This window comes from Protopterus annectens, chromosome 10.part0 (genome assembly GCF_019279795.1).
Source record: "Protopterus annectens isolate FY-2018-M chromosome 10.part0, PAN1.0, whole genome shotgun sequence".
Lineage (NCBI taxonomy): Eukaryota > Metazoa > Chordata > Ceratodontiformes > Protopteridae > Protopterus > Protopterus annectens.
Window position 1 is genome coordinate 518,358,056 of NC_056744.1, and position 26,205 is coordinate 518,384,260.

At 35.6% G+C, this 26,205-nt stretch overlaps 1 protein-coding gene across 4 annotated transcripts in view; it reads right to left on the reverse strand.

Moving 5' to 3' along the window:
• Positions 1-26,205, reverse strand: part of LOC122813204 (voltage-dependent R-type calcium channel subunit alpha-1E-like) — a 4,399,719-nt gene that overhangs the window by 1,298,784 nt on the left and 3,074,730 nt on the right. For all 4 annotated transcript variants that reach the window (XM_044085387.1, XM_044085385.1, XM_044085384.1 and 1 more), the window contains 2 exons: positions 16,643-16,654; positions 14,772-14,868 (listed from right to left, as the gene is read on the reverse strand). In XM_044085387.1, coding sequence (XP_043941322.1) covers positions 14,772-14,868; positions 16,643-16,654 — 109 coding nt within the window. The remainder of the gene's footprint in view (positions 1-14,771; positions 14,869-16,642; positions 16,655-26,205) is intronic.

The following is a 26,205-nucleotide window of genomic DNA, read 5'->3' on the forward strand; positions in this document are numbered from 1 at the left end:
ATTGTTTTTATGTAATACATCTCAAATGTAAAAGCTCCTCATCTAATGCAGTAAGGAGTTCCTTAACGAGGTATGTGTGAGAATAGACTTAGTGAATCCATTTCTACTGTTGTCTAGGGATACTGGGAATTACTGGACCATGCATCCATCTTTGGTAGATACCAGTTCTTTTTAAGTAAGGGGAATGCATTAAACCTAAGCCAATTTAAAATTAACTAAATGTGCAACAGTGTGTGTTTCTTCTTAATTTCAGGCCAGCCAAGAAACAGCAAACTGTATAGTGGTCTGTGAGATATGTTGACTACTGTAGTGATGTCATATGGTAATTGCAGGTTGGCAGTAAATGTATTAGAAAGGGAGACATATCAGACTAAGCCAAATAGTAATCCAGCAATCAGCTGTATCAAGTTTCAGAGAGTTATCTACAAAGGTGCCAAAGAATTTAATGATTTCTACCATATCTACTATACTAGACATGGAATAAGATGCTGGTTGAATCTGACTACAAAAATGCATGGTCTTTAGTTTGGAGTTAGTGTAGACCAGATATGATGAGTCTTGAAATTTTGTATGAGCATCAGTGGTATGCAGAATGAAGACTTTGGTATATTGTATAAAATCCAATTACATATACTAACTTCTTTTTTCGGTTTACAAAACTGAGAGAAAAGAAAGTCTAATTCTTATCCACTTCAACACTGTATATATTAAGTTTTGCCCCATTTCACTTTGTCATTATTGCTCTTCAGAGAGCTATAAAACCAGTTAATGTTTTAACCATTTATCTCATGGCAATGGGTAAAAGTACCAACAGATTGGTCCAAAAATAGTGTACTTCTCTAACATATCATTACACAGACCTTTTGTGAAAAGGAGGCCATCAATGATGAATAACAGTCTCCAAATCTCATACATTTGTATGTGCTTATATGTACTAAATGTATAACTTGGCTCACTGTTTGCAACATTTACTGACTACAGGCTACTTTTATGTTTTAAGAAACTTTTGTGAAACAAACAAAATAAAATTAAGAATCTTTTAACAAATCTTTTAAGAAACATAATCAAGGTACACAGGCATATCTGCAAAAGTTAGGCATGTTCAATAACCTTGTACTGGTCTTTAATTTCTTTACATTCAATGGCAAACACTACTAATGAAAAACTAGTAAAGCAATGGGGGCTGCCATGGCTCCCACCATAGCTAACATAGCCCTGGGCAAGTGGGAAGAGGACTTTGTGTTAAACAACACAGACTACATGCAGCATATCACATGCTATTTTATGTTTTATTGATGACATCTTTATTGTGTGGGAAGGTGACACCTTGCAGCTTGGAGATTTTATCACTTACCTCAATCAAACAACCCCCTTCCTGAAGTTTCCCATAGCTATACTTCAACCACTTTTTTAAATATGCAGATTTCCAAGGACACCAACAATAACAGAATCACCACTGATCTATTTAGAAAACCAACAAGGGTTAACTTACTACTTTGCAATGAAAGTTCGCACCCTGCAAAAAACAAGTATAATGTGGTGATGTCCCCGGGCTATAGATTATCTAGAATTTCCACCAAGATGGAACCATTTTTGAGAAACCTGAACAACTTACAGAATGATTTCCTAGTTTGAGAATATGATAGTCAGATGTTAAAACACATCCTGGAACCCATTACAGAACTGAAAAGGACTGAAGCACCTTCACTTAACCTCCCCAGTAGGAGAATGTTAAGAAATTCCACAGAGAATAACAAATGCAAAAATAGCTGCTTCCTGACATACACTTTGGATTATCACAGTATCAAAAATGTTATTAAAGAAAACTGGGCCATTGTCACAGGAAATCCTTATCTGATTAACATCTTAGGTGAAGCCCTGTCCCTTGTTTACAGGAAGACCAGGAACATTAGAAGTTTTGTTGAATTTAAACCTAGACTATACGAGAGAAACACTAGAAGATGTGAAGCTAATTGTACATTTTGTATATTTATACAGTAAGATGATAGTTTTTATTGTCCTTATTTAAAGAATATCATTAACACCAATGCAGGGAGTGACTGTAACATGACAAAAGTAATTTACAGGGCACAGTGCAATGAATGTGATGCATTTTATGTGGGCAAGACTGTAAATAAACTTAAGCATAGGATTTCATGTCATCTGGCAGAAATCCGCTGTGGACATAAAAATAATGCACTAGCCAAACATCTTGCTCTGCACAAATGACACGTGTTTTAGGTTCCAGATACTGGATCGCATAGACATGGATGATCTTGAAGAAGACATCCTGAATATGCTAGAAAACATGAACTCATGTGACAATTAAAGTTGAACTCTTTTAGGAAGCCTGGACTAAACTATTACTGTTCACTTAAAAGTGTACTGGAACTTATAAAATTGCGATATTGTTTATAACTAACTTTATTTTATTTTATTCTCCCAGTTCATTTTAAATACCATGGTAAATATTTTTTAATAGAGGCGTATATTTTGTTTCTATCAGCACATTTTTTTTTCTTTTTTCAACTTTATTTGAAATTATGTTTAATAACAATAGTGGCTAATTATACAATAATATTTTTGTAGATAGATTTTTAGGGTTCTTTTACACAGACCTGAAAAAGTGTAGAAGAACAAAAGTGATCTTTGTTAACAATAGGTTGTGGAAATAGAATATGGTTTGCAGAAAGGATTTTTTGCATACAAAATGTATTTGTATACTTTTATATGTATTTTCAGATTGCCAAAAAGTCTAAAGTTTAAATATTTCTACTTAGTATATTGCCTTAGATAAAATCACAGACTTAATCATCTGGTTAATAAAAGGTACTGCATCACTATTAATCTTACTTAAAGTATATAAGGGTTATATTATTATGACAGCTACTAAGTAGGGCAGGACCAGCTTGAATGTCACACTGATGGGGGAAGGGATGTGAATTTGATAACATGTATACTAATACACTGTGCTTTCCAGTACAATAAACCACTCCCATACCTGATAAAAAGTATATATATATAATTAGAAAGTTTGTGATTAAATTATTTTGTTATTTTTGTTTTACTTTAATTGTTTGTGTGCTTAATAAAGGATTTTTGATTGTCTTCCCTGATTGGATTACTTTTGAATACTTAGTAGTTTTGTATAATGTTTAAAAATATTTTTTTTATTATTTTTTTACTTGGGATGAGTTTAAGTTTGCTGCTTCTGCTACGATTATCTGATCTTAGTAATATACATTCATTAACTGGATATATACATACATATATATAAATTGAAAGTTTTCCACACAGAGGAGTTTCTTACACTGTTTTATCAAAACAATGTTGTTGCATTTGTATGGTATCTGTACAATACTACCACCCATCTCAGGCACTTCCTCTCCATGACTTCTTGCCTTCTCAACCGCTCTGCTTTCACTGCCAGGTTTCTGTACCATACAGTAGTACCGGTCGCACCATTGTTTGGTACATCTTACTTTTCAGCTTCATTGGCATTTTTCTGTAATGCACTACCCGTTACACTGTGCCAGTTGACTGCAGGTCCTCTCATTTTAGCTTTTACCTCCTCATTCAGACTTCCCTTATTCTCAACCACCCTTCCCAGATAACTGAAGTTGCTAACCTGTGCCACTACTTTCACATCTATCTCATTTCTCAGCTTCTTCTGATTCCCCCATTTGCTGCCATTGCAATTGTCTTAGCCATGCTCAGATTCAACCCATGCGCCATCAGTTATGCATTCCATTCCATGTTCTTTTGCTGAAGAACTTGGTCAGAGTCTGTCTGTAATGCCACATCCTCTATACAGAGCAGCTTTGTTGACCTGTCCCATCCAACCTGTTTGCTAATGTAGTTCATCATCAGGGTGAACAGCAGTGGGCTCAGAGATGAACCCTAATGCACACCCACTCCCACTGTAAACCCCTCCAAGAGTCCAAACACTCCTCATATTTGAGTTATCAGTTCTTTGTACATAGTCTGCTCCAGTTCCACCAATGTTTCTGGGAGTTTGAACCATTGCAAGACTGACCAAATCAACTTTCTTGGGATTTTGTCACATGCTTTCTCCAAGTCTAGGAATGCTAGTTGGACTAGGCATTCCTCATCTCTAGCTTCTTTTGAACCATCTACCTCACTGCAAACATTGGGTTAGTTGTAGTGCATCCTGATCTGAATTCGAACAACTCATCTCCCATCTTACTTTCTACTATTCTGCATATTTGTTTATCAAGCACCTTTTCCTAAACTTTCATGTAGTATGACAGGAGTTTGATACCTCTGTACTGTCCACAGTTGTGGATGTCCCTTTTGGTCTTGCAAAGTGGTACCCGTATACGTATTCTCCAGTCATCTGGCATACACCTTGTTCTCTATTCTATTAGTAGTATGGAAATGTTTCTTTTGATATAGCAGTTTGATAAATTCAATTATTTTTCATATTTGATCTGTAGTCTAAATAAAACTGTGCCTCGTCATTTTTACTAAGTACACTGAGAGCTTTACTATCTACATAAAGTATTATTATTTCAGGCAGACCAGGCCTTAGTTTAATGTCTCATCCAAGGGATGGAACCTTTGGAGCACAGCACCCGCCAGTGTTTTACAGCACTGACAAACCATGAAGTTAAATGTGGAACCCTCTCAGTTTATGCAACATCATCATGACAAGTCCTGTTACACTTACCCTGCAGAAAAAGGAAAATGCAATATGGCTCCTCCCTTTTATGTTGTTTTTACGCCTACATAACAGAACACACTCAGAGGACCTAGTGTTAAGAACGGTTTACTATCAAAATGTTGAAAGTCAGAATTTTTTGAATCACTTGGCATCTCATTAAGTTGAATTTTGCAATGTCGTATTAATAAATGCTGAAAATGACTAAAGTGATATTCGACATTTGAACATGTTCAAAACCTCCAACATTAATTAAACTGTAGCCTGAGATGTACTGTACTGCTGCACTAAAACAATATGTTATTTTTTTTTAAATGACAATAGTGTAAAACTACTTTACATGTTGTGTTTACATTTTTGCAGGGGGCAATCCCCCCTGCACCCCCCCACACTGCCTGCGCATTAAATATACCAACTCCAAGATCACACTACAGTAAAACAAGGGCAAACTTCCTGATATGCACAGTACTGCATTCTCCAATCAAAACGTCAACCTCTAAAATGTGAATACATAACACTGAATCTGCTCTTGACTTTTAGTTTACTTTATTCGGAGTATCTCAGTTTGTGATTTGTTCCATTCATCAAGTGATTCCATATATGTGGAATCCGAGTAAGTGCCATTCCACATTTTGATAGTAAACCATTAAGAATATATGCTTCACCAGACTTTTTTACTCTTTTATTTTATTTTTCATTTCTCTATTGCCCAGTCCATTATCTGTCTTGCAGAATAATATCTATTAAAACATAACACTGGTATCATAAATGGATTTCCATATACATAGGTATTAAGTTGGGTTATGGGACAATTTCTAGGTGCTAAAAATATTTGCAATTTGGTAGTAGTGGGCAGTGGCTATTATGTGTTCAATCAACTTAAATTTCAGGGAAACCAAGTTGCTCAAAACCACCTCACTAAACAGGAATGGCTGATTTTTTAACAAGAAGGACACAAACAAAACCTCCCAAAAATAAAACCTCCCAACCTCTTTACTCTCTGCCCCACTTCTACCATGTAGGGGCTTTACCCTCTGCCTCACTCCCACCATGCAAGGGCATTACCCTCTGCCCCACTCCATCACGCAGAGGTTTTACTCTCTGCCTCACTTCCACCATGCAAGGGCTTTACCCTCTGCCCCACTCCTACCATGCAGGGGCTTTACTCTCTGCACCCTCTTAGTACTGTAATTGTCTTTTAAATAACAACCAACAGATAACCACCACAGCTAAAATTAAACATTTTTAATATCAAAAGGTAAGTGCTTTGTGCTATGTGCACTTCATCAAACCATAGAAAATCTCAATTACTAAAACCTTAAATGCATACTAAAAACTCTACCATTGGATAATCAAGTAATTTAATCATTAAAGAATCACCATGGGTTTTTAAAGCAGGTTTTAAAGAAATACTATCATTAAGGCCAAAGTCCTTATCTGCTTGTAGAGTGATAATCTGTTTTACTTCATCTCTCTCTGCTCTAGCTCTTAAACTCCTACCTTTAATTGTGTTATTCATGAGGTGTAGCACCATAAACTCAAAAACATTCATTTGTACCTATATCCCATCTTATATCCCCAAGGTACTCAAGAATCCTTTTCTTTAAACTATGATTGATCTTACCAATGTAGTAACAGGGGCACTTTTTGCAAGTCGCTATGTAAACAAGGTCCCTGCTTTTACAATCCATGTAAAATTTAATATCATATTTTATCTTCGATACTGGGTGTATAAAGACATTTTTATTGGAAATTGAGTTGCAAGCTTTACAATCACGGCATGCAAAGGTCCCCATTCTAGTTGTTAAAACCTTCTGTTTATTGTTAGTATTATTCTTAGTATAACCTAACCTTTGCTTGAGAGATGGCCCATTCTTAAAGCTGAATGATGGCTTATCACCCACTAACTTCCTAATCCCCTCATCTGATAATAATATTAGCCAGTCTCTTTTAATAACTTCACACACAGAATTTACATTATTGGAAGAGGTCAAATTAATCCTTACTGTATTAAACATATGGGGCTATTTCCATCTTGGCACTACCTTTTCAAAAAATAAGCTCTACCTATTGTGTGTCTTAACATTCCCACTTATTGAATCAAATTACATATGTCATCCTGTGTATAACCCCTTTCACTGAACTCATAGCTTTAAATGCATTCTCTAACTCTACTGGATCAATATGTAATCTTGATGCCCTCAAAAGTTGCAGTTTTGTGACATTTTGGTACACATACCCCGGATGCACACTTGTGCAATGTAATTTAATATTCTTCTAACAAGGTTTTCTGTATACTTTAGAGTGTTAAAGCCACAAGAAATTCAATACAGTGATGTGAATGTTTCATAGTAAATTTTAAAAAAAATTGTGCTTATATTCAAAACATTTACAAAGTCATTCAGCTGTTCTTCAGTTCTTTGTTATAATAAAACCACATCGTCTACAATTTTTTTTATAATATATAATATTTGACTGAAAAAGCTGATTCATCAAATTATTTTCAGCTTCCCAGAAAGCCATAACCATACTGGCAGAACTATTGGCACATGGCGTGCCCATAGCTATGCCTAATTTTTGTAAAAAATATTCATCATTAAATATAAAGACATTTTGTTCTAGTATCAGGCTAAGGCTACAAATTAAACTGATCTGACTACTGGAATTACTGCTATTGTAAGTAAGAATACTTCTGATCACTTCCAAATCATATTCATTAGCTATTACTGTGAAGAGCATGCACACATCCAGCGTCACTAAAATTAACCTCAAGCTATCATTTGAAGTACTGATACAACCATATAAACCCCTCAAAAAATCTTCAGTATCCTTCAGAACATCTTGTGCTTTAATCATAACAGATTTTAACTTGTCTTCAACATAAATCCAGATTGGTTCCATCAGTCAACCTTGTCCTGCAATAATGGGCCTCACTGGTAGCTCAATATGATGGTTATACATTCTGGGGAGGCCATGGATTATCAGTAGTGGTGGCTCATCAACATTAAAGTACATATATATCTCATAAGTCAGTAGACCTATCATTAACAAATAATAAAGTTCATCATGCACACTCCCAAGCACACGCTTCACATCAGAGTTAGTTAACTTACAATAGGTATCAGAATCTGACAGATGTATTGCATATTATTTGAGTAGAAGCAAGTATCCATTATAACAATAGCCCTACCCTTATCCACAGGATGAATACATATATTTTCATTTAAATGTAATTCATTTATTGTTGATAGTTTATCTTTACTCATATTTAAAAAAAGCTACCCCTGTTTACCTTCACATTCCAAAGTACACTGCAAGTCAGTTTCACATACCTTTATAAAAGCGTCAACCAAGGGTTGCAACTGTGGACTGAAAGTACTGGGCTTCCTAAATTTGTTGCTGGCATTCTGATAATGAGGAAATAAACATTTTGGCATAATGTGTCTGGCAAAAAGACGAAGGTTCAGCACAGTATCTCTAAACTCTGTTCCTATTGAAGGCATAAACAACATGCCCTTATTCAACAAAGATAACTGTGACTGTGTTAGAATAACTGATGAAATGTTATGTACTAGTGTTGTAACTACCCCCTTTTCATTCCCTGAATCATTTCTTTTTCCATTTCCAGTTATGAACGTCTCTTTTTCTGCTCGGCAAAGGTCTGTGCTAACAGAGCACTGTTGTCTCAGAGGGACTGGAAGTGTTGGAAAACTGTTGGTACTTAAAGGGTTACATACCTCTGTTTTTCTTCACCTAGCACCAGTCTCTGTCCTCTGCTCATTCTTGATAGAATCATTAATGTTAATCACTGGCCTTGTTAAATCAGGAGGAGGAACTGATTGCACCAAGTTAACATTCGCATTCTCTTTTGCTGTGGTGTTGCTCACTTTCAGGCAGACAAAAATATGTCTTTTTTAAAAGTTATTGTAATCATGCTCCAACTTTCTCCTTTTATATTGTTGCATTCTATTATTGCATACACTCAAGTTAATAATCATCTTATCCATTTTAACAGCATAGATATACTGTGAAAACCTAAGTTTAAAATTATTAAATGCCTTATCAATCTCTGTGGCCAGCTCAAGTTCCATTAGCTTAAAAAAATCAATCGGCAATCTGATGTAGCTGACCTCTTCCAATAATGTGAATTCTGTGTTTGAAATTATTAAAATAAACTGGCCAATATTATTAGCAGACCAGGGAATTAGGAAATTGGTGAGTGATAAACCAGTGCTCAGCTTTAAGAATGGACCATCACAAAAGCAAGGTTTATGATATACCAAGAATAATAGTTGCAATAGACAGAGGGTTTTAACAAATAGAATGGGGACCTTTGTGTGCCATAATTGTAAAGCTTGTAACTCAATTTCGAATAAAAATTTCTTTATACACCCATTAACAAAGATAAAATATGATATTAAATTTTATGCAGATTGTAAAAGCAAGGAACTTCTTTACATAGCAACTTGCAAAAACTGCCCCGTTACTACATTGGTAAGATGAACCATAGTTTGAAGGAAAGGATTTTTGAGCATACTGGGGATATAAGATGGGACATGTACAAATGTACTCAATAAACATATTAAAGAGAATGTTGTACATGTTACTGAGTTTATGATGCTACAGTTCATGAATAAGAATATTAAAGGTGGGAGTTTAAGTGACAGAACAGAGAGAGAGAGAGAAAGATGAATTAAAGCAGATTGTCACTCTGCAAGCAGATAAGGGCTTTGGCCTTAATGATAGTATTTCTTTAAAACTTGTTTTAAAAATCCATAAATTACCTCATTAGAATGAATAAGCTACCATGTGAGTCTCTGATGTTTTATATTCCTCATAGTGAGACAAGCTAAAGAGGTATGACTTATAAAAACTTTCAGCAGCTTAACATTCAGTGAGTTAGCCCTGAAGAGTCACAATTCAATCAACTGAGAGTCAACAAACTAATCAAATACCATGAAGAACCATTCATCCCACTTTATGCTTTCACTGGGGACATCTTGGCTTCGGAACTGTTAATTATGCACTCCTTTAAAGGGAGTGGTATTGTAGTTACATATATTTCCACAAAGACCTGCTACTGAGCGGCACTGTTATTTAAACCCTTTAGTCTTTGCATATCCAACCTACCAATGAAAGGGGAAGCTTCAAAAATGCCCCTCCATTTGTAACATCTTATGAATCTATTAGAAACAAATAAAGGCTAAAATAAATGTATAACATGCAGAAGATTCTTAATTTGATTAGTGAGACATGGATAGTTGCTAAACAAAGCATGATAAATGCAAACATATTTCTGTTATACTGGGATCTCTTGGCCTGAAAAGTACTTACATACAGCTCATATTTTATTACAAAAACTTACCAGAAATAAAATACAAAATCATTTTTGGCAGATGTCAGCAAAAGACTTTCATAAGATACTGTTCTGGTTAACAAGGCTGCAAATCAGCAGAATGTACATAGGTTTATACTAGGGAAATGTTCCAGGAAACCATTTGGGGCCTATCCACAGTAATCCCTTCTACATCCTTCCTCCAGTTATAAGGGCATCAGAACACAGCTCAGCAGTGATTTTATGGATCCCCAGACATTGTCAAGGCTGACATTAATGAGAAGTATGAGAGCTACTTTGTTTGATATGGACTAGGAGTTTATGCCATATGTAGGGGATCCTTTGGAAAAGATAGCCATCCTGTCAACAGTTTCTGTAAGTATTATAATGTAAATTAAGGTACTTAGTGTGGTATCTGTGGTATTATAAGCTTTTTGAATATATAAAAAGTCAGGCAGGAGTAGGTCATTTATAGGCTTGCAGGCCAAGCAGAGGTTGCCATGTTGGAGTCTGTAAGGAACAGCATAAAATTATAGGGCTTTCAGACACTCTGTATAACTAAGAAAGACATGGATGAAATGCTTATCAGATGCATGAAAAAGAGGACATTAGGGACTTATTGTGGACTATTATGGGACTTATTAGGGAGGATATACCTTTAGTAACTAGTTAAGCTAGGTAGAAAATTTTATAAACAATAGTTTATACATGATGGTCAAAAGAAAGTTCATTGTCAATGAATGTGCCCAGGTCTCTAATGACAATATCAGCACTCAGGTGGTTATATATTATGCAGTAGATACATGGGGGTTCTTGCTTCCCAATGAGTATAATACATTTTTTGTACTGAGCTCGAATCCATGGTTCTGAATAATTTTGTTTCTGCTAGGGCCTCTTGCATAATATGGACATTAGCAGGACAGTTAATGGCAGTGCCAAGTTTGTAGTAATCTGCAAGCTTAGTCTAGAAAAAAAAAAAAAACAATGAGGTTAACTTGGATATTACCAAGTGCATGCAGAAGAGGAGTAGAGCTTATATGTAGCATTTGGGATGTCACAACTGGTATCCCTCCCGATTGTGTGGGCACTGTCTGTCAGACAGGTAGCTAATTATATATCCAATGAGTTAAAAAGGAGTTAACATTTAAGTAGGTGACTTTCTTCAAAAACGCTAGAGTGCAGGATGGTATCAAAAGCCTTAGCGAGATTCAGGGAGGCAGTGTATGCATTGCTTGACCATTAGTCAGAGACTCAGTTACTTTCTCAAAGAAGAACAGCAGATTCGGGGGCAGAAGCTACCTTTCCGAAAGCCATATGGGGTTGGATCAACAGATTATGATGTCATTATTTATGAGTCCCATAATAATGAGCTTTGTTATATCATAGATGATATGATGGTAAGACTAATAGGCCTTTAGTTTTCAGGCTCAATGATAGGGTCACTCATGCTGCCGAGGCCTGGGACATTTACAAGTGGAAGAGTAAGACAGTACATTTAAAAGGGAATTGGGGAGGCACTGTTTAGTGTTGACTATGTGACATCATAGTATGTTTTAGGACCAACGTATCTAGAGATTTTGGTTTTGGAGAAGGCGTTTAGGATCTGCTCAGTGGTGATATTTAGGTAGAATTTTGGGATGAGTTGTAAGAGGTGGCAAATAGGGAGGGTAGAGTGGGGAAAATTTCAGGACAGTGTTGAATATTGATTCTAAGATTTCTAGCATAGTTATAAAAAAGTGTTCTGGTTACCTTTGCAGAAGATAGTGACATTTTAGCTTTGGCTTTTTTTTTTTTTAGGTTTTGATCTTAACACTTGAATTCTTTGCTGACCTTTTCAGGAATACAAAATAAGGGTATTTGAATTTATTTCTTAACTACAGAAGTTTTTTTTTTCTTTCTGTTTTTTTTATAGAGTATTTTTCTAACAGGGTTCTGCTATCGGGGCCTGTTCTTAAATTTGCCATCATACATGGAGGCAGATGCTTCAATGTAATAATTAAGGTAGCAGTAAATGTCTGAGATTTAGTGTCTACTTTTGTTAAGGGGTCCAGTGGGTGCTTTCAAAATTCCTCAGGTCATCTGAGAGTGATAGAAAGTTGACCATTAAGAGATCTCTGAACAGAGTGGGTTTTAATGGCATTTTGTACTCCATTCTCTGAATTTATTTCTCTCTTAAATCTTTTTAAGTTGCTTCATTTTATGTCTTTTTGTACTTATTCTTACTTTCTCCTTTTCCACTTTAATAGTCTTGCCTGCATGTTTTATGTTAAGCATAATGGTGTAGTGTTAGGTGTTAGCATTCGTATTTCACACTGTCAAAATGCTTAAGAAGAATATACAAATATCCTTTTAACTTAAATAGTATTTAATATGCTTACTGTGTAAGATTCACTGCAACAATATCAGAAATTATTTGGAATGGAAACATGTTGATAGCCACTGCAGGTGTCTTGACAGCTATGTCATCCTCAGGCCCCTACATATTGGTAGGCTTAAATGTAAGTTCATATCACTAGATGGTCTATTTCAACAAAAGCATCAAGAAAACTCCATTACCCATATTAGTGATAACAGTAAATTTTTATTTGAAAAGATGTTATCCTGGAGTGGATTGTAAAAGTTAGGCAATCTGTGAAGAATGTTTTCCTTATTATGGCTGCTAAAAGAGACACATATCCAAAGCCGTAAAATAAATTCCACATCTCTATTAATTTTATTTATTTATATGTTTAAAACACATTGCTTTTATCAAATCAGATTTCCTTTTATATACTTGTACTTAGAAAGTTTTGTAAACAGCAAGAATAAGCCAGACGTGATAACAATAATCATAATTCAATGAAGATGTCGGGCAATTTACCAACAAGTAGTACATACTCTTTGAAGTGATGATGATTGACATCTAAATTTAAAACATGAAATGTAATGATTTCTAACAATGGTAGCATTAATATGCATAAAAATCAACTCAGCATACCACCCTAATAGCCAGATGTTATGCATATTAGATTTATAAAAATGATAAACCAATGGCACATCAACATTACCTCTCAATCACAGCACTTCTAGGGGCAAAAGTGCAACCATGACAAATTAACTTACAAAAATAACTAACTAAATATATGCATATATAAATACATAAATAAAATAAAATACAATAAACTATCTAAACATAACTACTCAAAATTCACATACATAGAAAAGAAGAACATGCTTATTTAAAATACACAGATAAGTCACTGCAGATATTTACAAGCCACAGAGTAAATTTTCAGAAAAAAATTGGCTGGTTAAATATTGTCAAAGCAGAAGGTCCCAACCCATAACATAAAGTGATATCAAACATTAATTTGCAGATAATAGACATTCAAGACTAAGAACATGCACTCAAATTCTTTTGGAGTTCTTCAGTAACATTAACATGTGTAAGCCATTTCAGTGAGGCCTTCACTACAGTCTACCAATTTAAGGCTAGTTGGATTTCAGTCTGCAAATGTGGTTACCTATAAGCCATAATTCATTTGTTAATGGAGGGATTCAGTCCTTCCAGTGCCAAGTAATACCTTTTTCATTCACAAATGTGATAAAATGCAGAATATTCAATCTTATCAGTGGGGGACCAATTTATACAATACCATCTCTCTAAAATCTGATCTATAAAAGCTCAAACATCTCTCATAATCTAACATATATACCAGACCAATATGTTCTGAGTAATGGACAGTCCTAAAAGGCATGACACCATAAAGCAACAGTTTCTTTCCTATTATATGCAAGTGTAAAACTTAGTCTTCAGGGGTAAGAAGCAGTAAGTGCAAACATTTGCTAGCATACATCCTCCATTTCCTAAATCATGTACAAACCTAGGGAACACACTGTAAAAATACAAGACCTGCTGCTCAAATAGCAATTACACTCTTCTTTCCTGTAATGTTGCTGAATAGTAATACCAGGTCAAACAAAATCCTAAACAAATGATTGTACTACAGATAAACATCCCTTCCTAATGAGCTCTCACACTCCTAACATAATCAAAAAAAAATTTAAACATGCAGTCATTTAATTGTAATTTAAACTTCATAGCATATATAAATGATGAGCTATAGGTACCTAAAGCAATAAGAGTTGAGAAAATCATACAGAGGACCATTGAAAGCTTTCTAAAACATGTTTCAGCTCAATCAGAAAGGAATACTAAAGATCTTGTTAGGAGACCAACACTAAGAGAATAAGATTTCACCCTTAGTAATGGAATCATGGAATCTACCATTAATGCCACCATGGTTGTAATCACTCAGGTTAATAACTATACATAACACTACACAATACTGCCGATTTACACACAACTAGTAAATGAGGGATTTGTTTATTTACTTATTTGTTTACCAGGGTACTGCACTGATTACTACTGATGAATTTATCTATTTATTTATTTACCCAAATTTATTTACCAGAATAATGCATGAATTTGTTGTTTGTCTGTTTTGTATTTATTTATTTGTTTTGGATTTATTTAATTAGTAACTTATTTATCCACATTTGTTTACCAGGGTAATACATGGATCACTACTGATGAACTGAAGGCATTTTAATTCTAGATAACTACTGAATAATGCTACTACACATCTCCTAAATACAAACATCCTTCATGTGTGGAGTTCTCTTTTTATAAAAGCATCAATTAGGTACCGCTGACTGTTTTTGGAAACAAATGTAATAAAAAGAGAATAATTTTCAAACACTAAAAGCAAGTACCTTAAGCTTAGGAAGGCGTTTGATGGTCTTCAGTGGACGAAGAACTCTCAGAACCCTCAGTGATTTGATGGTCTTTATATCTCTTCCTTTATTTGTGCTGGTGTGAATCAGAAATGGAAGACAATTATATAATTGCAGTGCTTAAAGTGACATGAGCTGGTAGCATCAGCTTACTGCCAGCTACCAAGCAACTTACTACATCAAAGAGCCACCAAACAAACAAATAAAACCAACACACAGAATGAGTCATAAATAGTTACAAATGATGATCCTTTTCCTGAAAATGATCAGGGACTGACAGGTTCTGAACACACTGAATAGCTTGCCAGCTTATAGGCAGAAAACTAATGTCTGAGATCCGGTTACAGATTTTAGAGTGGGTAAAATGATTCAAATAAACAGCCTACTCATTCATCAAAACAACTGTCCTCATGCAATGTATCATTTTAGTGTTTCTGCTGCACAGCTGGGAGAACCCTTTAATTACATGGATAACACATTGTATGAGACAAGATGTTATAAAAACTAAAAAAAAAATGGAAAAGCACTGCAGGCTTTAAGCCACAAATAATAGAAGGGAAATGTTTTGCCTGTACACAGAGCAAATAATTTTCATGAATGGGGATCCCTCATGCACCACTAAACACAGCATAAGTGAGCCATTCAGAACACTAAATACCAATGCCATGCAGTGATATAAAAATATGAAAATGATCTGCCTTTTTAGTTGATAAATTGAAACTGCAAATGTATAACGTTAGGAAAATAAATTCATATTGCAACCCCAAAACAGTAATAGGTGCAGAAGAGCTTAATAGTACTTAAAAGTAGATTTGTTGTGACCAGCTCTGCGACATAGATGGATAAAATACTGAATTTGATCCAGACATTCTGAGATCAATCAGCGACCCACATGATGGAAGAGCAATCTGGAGAGAGAAAGAGAGTGAGAGATGGATGACAGGGCAGCGCCTGCTCATCTTTCTCTTTCTTGGGGAAAAGCTGAAGAGGTGCATGTCTGGAGAGGGGCTCTATCTAGAATCTCTGGTGGAAACTGGTGGTGAACAGAGGTGCTGACTTTCAGGAAGACAAGGCTATTGAGGGAACCTCACTTGTGAAAGAAGTGGATACACCATAACATATCCCCACTAGGAGCTAGCCTCTCTGGACATAAAAAACATATGCACATGGGAATGGCAGAGCCAGGCAGACATTTCCTCATCCCCAGCAGACCTTCATTTGCTCTTCGTCTCTAGGTGAGTGAATGAATGACTCTAAACATTCTCAGTTCTGGGGTACAAACAGACCTGCTGTGTGAAATGGAAAGTTAACTGTAGGGCCAGGGGACCAGGATAAAAAGAAATAAAAGTAGAATCCTTACTAAAGTTTTATTTTTCAGTAGTCTGTCTTCTAATTGGTGTTCATTGTAAAAACATTGTACTCATAATCCTCTACAGATTAACTACATTCTCTCTACAGATTAACTACATTCTCTCTCTCTCTCTATATATATATATCTATATATATATATATATATATATATATGTATGTATGTGCAATTATATAAAATCCTTATATGAGCTATGATGTAACCTGATGTTCTTTCAACAAAGTTTAGCTCTCATTTTTACCCATCTGATCCAATTTTCACATTAAATAAGGCTTCAGGTTCCAATGCTATCAGTGAAAATTTTGTTGCTGTTATTTTACAAAACATGCTATTAGTTTTTAAAACATGAACATTATAAATAATAAGAACATTGATTTCAACAACCAAATGCAGTGCTTCACAACCTTGATGGAGACAGACGTGCAACAGATGGTTGACTCCAGGCAGCACAATCTGTTTCCACATACATGTGCATATTTACCCTAAGACATTCCTTTTATGGTTCCAGTAGCAATTTGACAAATTGGTATAAAAAGAGGATGGATTAGGAAGAAAGCAAATAGACAAATATAAAATGTAATCTAAATTTCATGTGAAAAAGTTCTAGAAATGCAGTTTTCATAAAAAAGCCTCAAATGACTATCAATAAACATACAGAAATGTGCACGCATGTGCACAGGCACACACACTCAATGACACACATATGCACAAACATACACACACGCATACGCACACAGAAACATACACACACATACACACACTCACACACACACATGGACACAAACACAAAATGAGCAATATAATTATGTCATATCAACATTTTAAGCATCTCTATTATTAGATTATCTAGCAAGAGCATATGTATAAAAGTTACTAGATTATATTTAAAATTTGCTATCAAACCAAACAATTCTTCATTACTTCTATAACAGCAATTAAAATATAGGCATGTTGGTTGCTAAATGGGTTTTGTCCTGCTAAACTATGAGAGAATTCACACACATACCTGAATTTTCAATATCTGCAAAACAATGTCTACATCATATAGTTTTAAATGCTGGTGAGTAGATATAAGTCATATGACTATTTGGAGGTCAAGTAACTTCCCTCTAACCTGAGAATTTAGAGTGGAAATTCTATTCAATTCATTTTATTTTATCTATTTATTGACTGGTTAAGCCCATTGCTCAAATTATCCATTTTCAGCATTGCCCCAGTACCACTGTCTGGTGAAGTGACCTCTTCAAAGTCGCACATTGGGCAGATTATGGTGGAAAGAATCATACCCTGTACCATAGGTACCAGAAGCAGCACATTAGCAGCAAACCTTTGTGTTTACTGTCATGCATTTAATCACAAATAATCATTGCTTCCTTGTGGCTTTCATGAATAGAAGACATTGTTGGAAAAAACACTGAAACGAAGGAGAACTATAAAGTAGCAAGCAGACATGATGTGAGCGTATTATCTCTGCATACAGATAGTTTAACAGTAGGTTGGTAAGACACTCAGCAAGAAACAGTATACTGAGACAGTTTCTACATATTAGCCAAAAGTTAATAGAACAGTGAAAACATGCTCTAAAATTCACCGCAGTGATAAAAGCTAAACATACGTAAGCCTTAATATATGTGAAATATTCATTTATGAACATATTTTACAGACATTCCTGAATGCAGTTGTTATTTTCAAGTCAAACAAATTTGTCTGTATCATACCCCATTAATAAGATTCAGTTAAAAATTTGTGTTTAAACTGGGCCAGCTTTGAGCTAATCTAGCTTGTGCCAGCCTTAAGCATTGATTTCACTGTCTGAAATGCGTGGAAAGCAGAGGTTAACATATACTGATTATCTTATTCAAAGACATCAGGAAGCCATAATTTCTATGTCTGCATCTCTATCACAAATCCTTTTTGTGCAATGGCCAACATCTATTATGGATTAAGACAGATACATGATATAGGACAATTTGAAAAGAGCAGCTAACCTGACCAAATAAATAAATAAATAAAATGGTTAAGCAAGACTCATTTATAAGAAAAAAAATACAAAAGCAGCATTTAATGGTTCTTTCATTCTTATCAAATGTTTTCTAACTTTGGACCTAGATAAAAATGTGTCATATACACACCCTGCATTATAAATTATATATTACTGTTCCTGCTGTACTCTTTCTCTGTTTAACACAGAGCTTGAAAGCAGCAAAGCTCGCATCATTACACTGAGGAAAGGATCATAGTGCAAAATGGCATCATGTGAGGATATATAAAAATAAGGAAATTGAAATCTGACTATAAAGAGTCATATCTAAGTTTGAGTGGTCAATCGCATTTATAGATATATAAAGGGATATTAGTAAATATTTTCCCACAGTGTCTGCAATAGGGACATTTATCCCTGGCAGAGTTTAATTCCCTCATTCATCCTTACTCTCCAGTCTGCTGGTATTAGAACTTTTAGTACAGCAGATTCCTGAAGATCTGTCTGGCAGTTAGCACCTAGGATTAAGGCTTCAAACTGTTAATAAGGTACTTCCTTTAACCAAAGACTGCATGGTTTGATTCCTTCCACCTACATTTAACTACAGTGTGACTCAGAGCAAATCACTTAACCAGACAGCATTCTTGGGTTACTTTAAAAGGGACACTTGCATCTAGTGGGCTTACCTGGTTAAACAAATGTATAAGAATAAAAGAAAAGACACCATGATACAAAGCATGAGAGTTTGGTTATACATTAAGAGAAACCGCTTATGGATGAACTGGTGGTCTCTATAACTAATGCGGACAAACTGATGCTTCCACTTTAGAATGGTCTATAGGCACTGGCATTATCCTTTGTCACCTGCTCTTACCTAAATGGAGCAGCCATGATTGCAGCATACTTTCAACTGCCTGCATTAACTGTTTGTGGGGAAGAAAAATGTCCTAGTTTGCTGAGCCATACTAATACCTTTGCATTAATGCCTTCTGTGTTTAAGCAGCTGCAATAACGACAGTTTGTTTTTGCATTTTTTCACTCATTGCCTTAAGCGTTTTTCCAGCCTTCAGGCTATGGGTATGCTAATAGTTGTCTGACTGCCCTCTGCTAAGTCCACTCTTGAAATAATTAGCTGAAACCTCAATGTGGGTTTCACCAGAGTCTGGAAAAGCACTATATATTCCACCGGCGTTTAATGTTATGTTATTGCATTGGATAATTTGCTAAAGTACTGACTTTGTGCTTCTCTGCCAGAATGTCCGTTCTCTGGATTTTATCTTGACAGCTAGCCAAAACTATTCCTCTAGAGTTTGTCTTCTGAACTTAATGGAAATACTGTTTGCCAGCTTTAAACATTTGAAAAATCTAGTCAAGCTAGACTTTCCACTATGTGATTCCTTAAAACCTCTTACATAACAGGTAACATGGGATATATGCAAATGACCCATTAAAGGCATCATGTGTTTCAGCTATATGGCAGTTCTGAATGCCCATGACATTTTTTCTTTTTAAGTCTATAATGGACAAATTCAGGCCACTAAGGCCAAACCCCACTAGTTGTGAGCATGCATGTTTCAGCCTTCTTATTAAGCCAAATCCCATTAGTAGTGGCTGTGCATGTTTCAGCCTTCTTATGGCCTCATCAGCACAGCATAAGAGTAATTCCATTTTTGAGGACCTTTGAGGAAGAAGACAACAAAGCAAAATCAATAAGGTCGGAAGATGGATCTCTGTTTTACATAGAGACAACTATGACTGTTAGGTGAGGACAGAGAGGAAATCTTAGTTTAATTTCTCCAAGTCTTTTGGGTTTCTAATACCAAGGTAAAACTGGACCTCATTCCTAACTCAACATATGATTAAAGTTCATGAACTTAGTATTGTTTCAGTCTTTGATGTTAGCCAAAAGTGCTCTTTGCAGCATCTGCAATATGCCCAGAAGTGACTCCTGCAATTCATAAGGAATTACATGTATCGGTAGCATATCTAATTAAGACTGTAAATTCTTTTTTCTGAGACCTATTTCTCTTACTACTGTTGGAACTGTCTGGGTATCCTTTTTCCACATTGTTCGCATTTCTGCCTGCAAATCCTGGTATTTGTCTCTCTGTACATAAGACATTCTAATCACTGGGTCTAGCAATTTCAATGATCAATGTTACTTTTGTTTTCTTTTCATGGAGCACTATATCTGGTTTTCTAGCATCAGCTTTTTAACTGTTAATCATGAGTGATCCCATGCGAAATAAACATCATCATCATATTCTCTATAATACTTTGTGGCTCCAATATGTTTCCAAAGCTTTCTGCTACTTTAATATTGTAATGTTTGCACAATCCCCAATGCAACAGTCTTGCCACATTATTAAGGCTTTCAGTACAGGTCCTCTGCCATTAGTGCATTATATATTTCCAGTACTGTTTTATGGAACTTGCATTCATTTGTTTCTCCCACATATTCATAGGACTTTGTAAACCAATGTGTACATAGTCCATTATCCTGGGACACAAATATTACTCTTTCATCTTTGGGTTTAAATTCACCTCTCAGTAACCATCCTGGTGTCAGATCTTGATTGACATGAGGTTGTTCCAGGAGTTTGCTATACTTGCAACTATATTTATGCCTTTCCCATATTTCTGGCCTGTTCATCTAATCCTTCTCCTTATATTCTTTTTTTTTTGTTTTTTGACATTCGTTTGCTTCCTGATTTTTGTCTACTTTTGGTTTGATTTCCATTTCCACTTGACACCGATATGCTACTTCTAAACTAAGCAGGGAAGTCATATTAGAGTTGTTCGCCTCATGTTTTAAAACTGTCACTATTTCTGGATCTGGTGAAGTCGATAAATATATATGCAGTCCAATGATTACAGATCTATACATGTAATCAATTTTGAGGAGGCCTATACTTCCTTCAGATAAAGGAATATATATTCCTGATTCACTAATTTTTATGTATCATTAAATAAGCATGACACATTTTTCTTGTTTTCCTGTCCAACTAATCCAATACCTTTTGGCCAGTGAATCATCCCAAAACTGTAAGTTAGAACAGAAAGAACAAATTTGTTTATAGCTTGGACTTTGTTCCTAGATGTCAGGTTTGTTTTCAGTATTAATTTTAGTCTTCTAAAACATTCCTTACTGAGTTTTCATAGGTTCATAGGTTCATAGATTCATACTAAGCTAACTGCCCTTGCGAGTCATTTTTAGCCTAACCAATTATCTCTTGTGAGATTCAAACCCTGCACCTTGTGTTTGTAAGGCAAACACCTTAACCATTAGGCCACCCTCCCAACCCCATTCACATTTGTTCAAGTTCTTCATATCACATTCCTGTCCCAGACTGATATTTTCTTGGTGCTGCAGCTTTCCTTCTAAATGTTGCTTTTCAACATTTATCAAAACCAAATAACATTCTTATACCACCTGAGAAAAATTAGACCACTTAAAGGTCTTTACACTTTTTTGTTTTCTAGGATCCAAATTGTAGCCATGACCTAATCTGTTAGGTAAATGGCTTAATTGGTTGAGGGTAAGACAAAAGAGCAGCGGAGATAAAGAGTCACCCTAGAATATCCCCATTTGAATTTTTATTCCTAGGATAATTTGTCCTTTATCATGGCTTAGCTACAAACTTGTTTTCCACTGTTTCATACTCACTGTAATGTAACTGATCACTATAGGGTATATCTTTTACATATCCAAGCACTCCTTTGTCCATGAATGCAGGATACCATCAAATGCATTTTTCTAATCTATTTATGCCATACTTAGATTCTTCCCCTTTTTACAATTCCCTATTATGACTGTTTTTGACAACAAATGATCCATTGTTCAATATAACTTTCTTTTGTTACCTGTTTGTTCTATTACCGTGACTGAGTTTTCTTCTGAATTACTATAAACTCTGATGACGTCAACTCCATTATATAGTTTATACATCATCAGAAGGCAAGTTATTGGTCTATAGTTTTTACAACAGCTTGCAGGTAATAAGAGTAACATTTTTTCCTGCTGTTAATCAGTTGGTACCTGTTTGGGATGTGCATATGAGTAGTTCTTACTCAAGGCTAAATCTCCATGAAATTATGTTAATAACTGCAGCCAGAAGTTAGGTACTGTATTTGGGCCTGGATTTTTGTGAATTAGGAACTTTTCTTAAAGTATTATTTATTTATTGACATTTGATTAAAAGGAAAGTCTGATTGGGTAGAAGCTCATGTTCAGTGAAGGGCCAGTGAGAAAAGCTACACATTATTACAAAACATTTTAACAACAATAATTTTACAATCTTCAAAAATAAAACAAAAACATTTGCAGTTCAAATAATTATAACAAATTAGACATAATATAAAAACATTGGTTAAGAATCATTACAAGGTATATGATAATTGTTTAAAAGTTAGAGAAAATGTTGACAGCTTTTAGAGACATTAAAGGTAAATTTGTCTAATACAAACAGGAATTACAATAATGAAGTGAGAGGAAATAAACAGGCTTATGGTATATTTAGACAGAAATTCCGGGAAGAGTATTTGATGGAAGTAATAAAGTAAGTTAAGAAGGGAGAGTAAGGAGTTATAAGGAATGAAAAGGTACTTGTTCACATCCTGGTTTTGAGCAAGAACAGAACCAGTTTTTAGCTAGAAAGTCTTTCAGAGTGGTTTTGAAAGATGGGAAGGAGGGTACTGATTTGATGGCTACAGATAAGGAGTTTTAGGGCTTAGCAACCTTGTACGAGTACAGACAAAGTCTAGCAAATTTGTCAGGTTTGTAGACAGACAGGAGATTCTGGTCACTGGATCATAATGATTGACTGGGAATATAGTTGTGTAGAATGTTTTTAGGGCTGTACAGGCAGATGGATGCTGGGTAATTTTATAGGTGGTAAGAAGTTGCGTGTATATTAGTTGATGAGGCAGTTCTAACCGATTTAGTTTAGTGTTATACAGTGGTGGGTTCTGAAATGGGTACTTGATGTAAATTAAACAACTCTGTTATAACATTGTTCAAATTTTAATTTTATATGAAGCCTGGAGGTTAGTAAGGATGGGAGTAACATAAAAAAGAGTGAGGAGGAAATAAGTAGTGGCAAGTGTAGTTTTAGTTGTGTCGATGAGAATGTTTTTGGCTCGGTAAAGTATTTCTGATTTTTAATGATTTTTTTCTTATGCAATTTTATATATGCAGGTTAAATATAGTTCAATTCCACTTACCTTCAGCAACGCTTTCTTCTGATATTTTTTTCTGCTCATACCTGCACATACTTGCTAGGGAGGGCTAGGTATCAGGTTCCACTTGTCATCCCCTTACAGGATCTTCACCCCCTCCCCCTCCAGTAAGGCTACATTAGGTTCCCTCAGACTGTGGCCCCATTTTTAAATTAGTCCAAGGTCTACTCCTGCTACAGTCTCTCCCCTCCCTGTTCCTCTATGGAGTGTGCACACATGTTGGCATTTCCTGTATTATATTATTGCATACTTTTTGATGGCTTTTGTTCCAGAGTTGTGCAACAGTTTTGTCTCACTCTGTTTAAATCTCGAACGCTGGTCTCTGAACTTGTGTATCATGCAAAATGTTGATATACACCTGGTGTGTACTATGCTTATTACACTTGCTGTTTATTTGTAATTATGTTTGAACAATATTTCTGTTATCTCCTCTCTCTGGTCAACAACAACCACACACACGTGTCATCTGGATTGTGTCCTATATCAGCTAACAAACTGAAGTAATAGCCTGCAAATTAAATGTACTAGGGCAACACTAATTGTTCCCTGTTAATTTTATGTGTATTATTTTCCAGTGTGGATGCTGGTCTTTAATACTATATCCCGTCAGAAACAATTGAAAACTTTCCTAGAAATTGTTTGGACAAGGGCACTGCTAATTTTCTAACTGTTATTTAATTTGTTTTCAATTTCTGTTCTACTGTGAATGTTGGTGATAATGTTATATACTGCCTAAATTAATTGGATGTACCTCTAGGTATTTAACAACATATTGCAAATGAAAGTTATTACAGTGCTCACTTACTTAGCTTGCAAAAAAAACTTGTTATTTGCTTTATCAACTGACAAGGAATGCAGTAAATTAAATGGTTGTAACTTTTCCCAGGGTCTATATCATTTAATTGAAAACTCATTTCATTGAAACTTAATTCATTGACACATATTCACTGAAAGCTCACTTCACTGAAAGCTCACTTCACTGAAAACCCATTTCACTGAAACTAATTTTTGTTGAAAGGTATATATGGCCTTTTCCCCACTGTTGTGTGATCCTGGAGTTAGTATATAAAGTAACGGGGGCGCAGCCCCCCACATTCGGGGGTATGGAGGCGTAGCCCCCCACATATTGTAAATATTTTAAAGCCTATAGATGGATACTTACAAGTGTAATGAAAAAAATTCTTCCAGAAGACAACATATAACCAATTTATGTGGGGGGCTTTGCCCCCCACACCCCCCTTACTTTATATACTAATTCCAAGATCGCACAACAGTGGGGGATAGCTCATATATACCCTTCAATGAAATGAGTTTCAGTAAAATGGGTTTTCAGCGAAGTGAGCTTTCAGTGAACTGGGTTTTCAGTGAATGTGTGTCAATGAATTAAGCTTCAGTGAAATGAGTTTTCAATTAAATGATATAGACACCTTTTCCCATACTCTCCATGCATATTCATCCACACCTTCCTTCTAGCTATTAACTGCTCTTACTCTTGCTTGCTTTTGACTACCAATTACAACTCTGTAATTGTATCTCTCTCTTTCCTTTTTCCTCCAGCTCCTGCTCTTCATTCACAGCTGCCCCCCTCCCTCCCAAGTGAGCAAATCTGCAAGTTGCGCTTCATGAATAGAAATCCAAGGGAGTACTGCTGGAACTTTTACCCACTGAACTGCTCTCATGTAGGTGTACTCCCTTAAAAGTAACTACTGTACCTTGTTAAAGTGTTTATTTCTTGTTTATATTAATGGCACACTGTGCACACTCGCAAGGGCTTTTTCCTTTCCCCTGTCCTCTTAACTGAAATACTGCAAAATTTTCAGCCCTGATAAACACCTAGTCCAGTAAGCTGGAGGTTGCTCTGTAAATATTTATCTTTTCTAAGATTTGTTTTTTACAGTAAAGACATCCCTTTCCCTTCATAGAATTTCTTCTTAATAACTAGTGAGTAAATGCTGAAAATACCATAATGGAGTTTAATAAAGTTGAATAGCACTGCACGTCACTTACCTTCAGCAACACTTTCTCCTGATACTTTTTCTGCTCATACCTGCTAGGTAGGGCTCTCCCCGGTCAGCTCCTTTACCCTACCCCCTTTCCCAACCACCCCTTCCTCATTTTCTTTATAGACAGCTGTGCCACTCCCATCCACATCCCACTACTCTCAGCCAATCAAGTGATAACTTGAACCATCCCCATCCCTCTCTCTGCTCTCATATTACACACTCTACACACAGTACCACCCATTACACAAGTTAGCTACAGCCTAACATACCTAGATAATACTAGAGCCCCTGCACATTCCTCAGGCTTATCCCTATTCACTCCTGCCACTTCTAAGGGTCAAAACATGTACTCCCTACAAATTACACTAACATTAGCACTCACCATCATAGCCCATAAAACCTCATACAGCACCAAGAACATCACAAACCCCAACAACAGTCACTCTACCTTGACCTTATCTCTAAAATTCACTATATATCCCCCCACTCATCTAATTATCACTCTTTAAACACACCACTAATGAACTACACTCCTTTAAACTCCTCCATTATCATATTAAATCTAGCCTATCTGTACAATTTGATGTAGACTTCACAAAATACCTACTGTCATAAACATTGTCTCTCACTTATGTAGTGGAGACATCAACCCTAACCCTGGTCCACTAACTAAGCAATCCAATCACCAGAATCAGTTGAGACTAACATTAGCTTACTTAAGAAAACATCCAACATACTAATAATAAATCATAATATAAGAAGCGTTCTTAACAAAATCACTGAGCTCCACTCATCTATAGCACTATACTTACCTGGCATCAT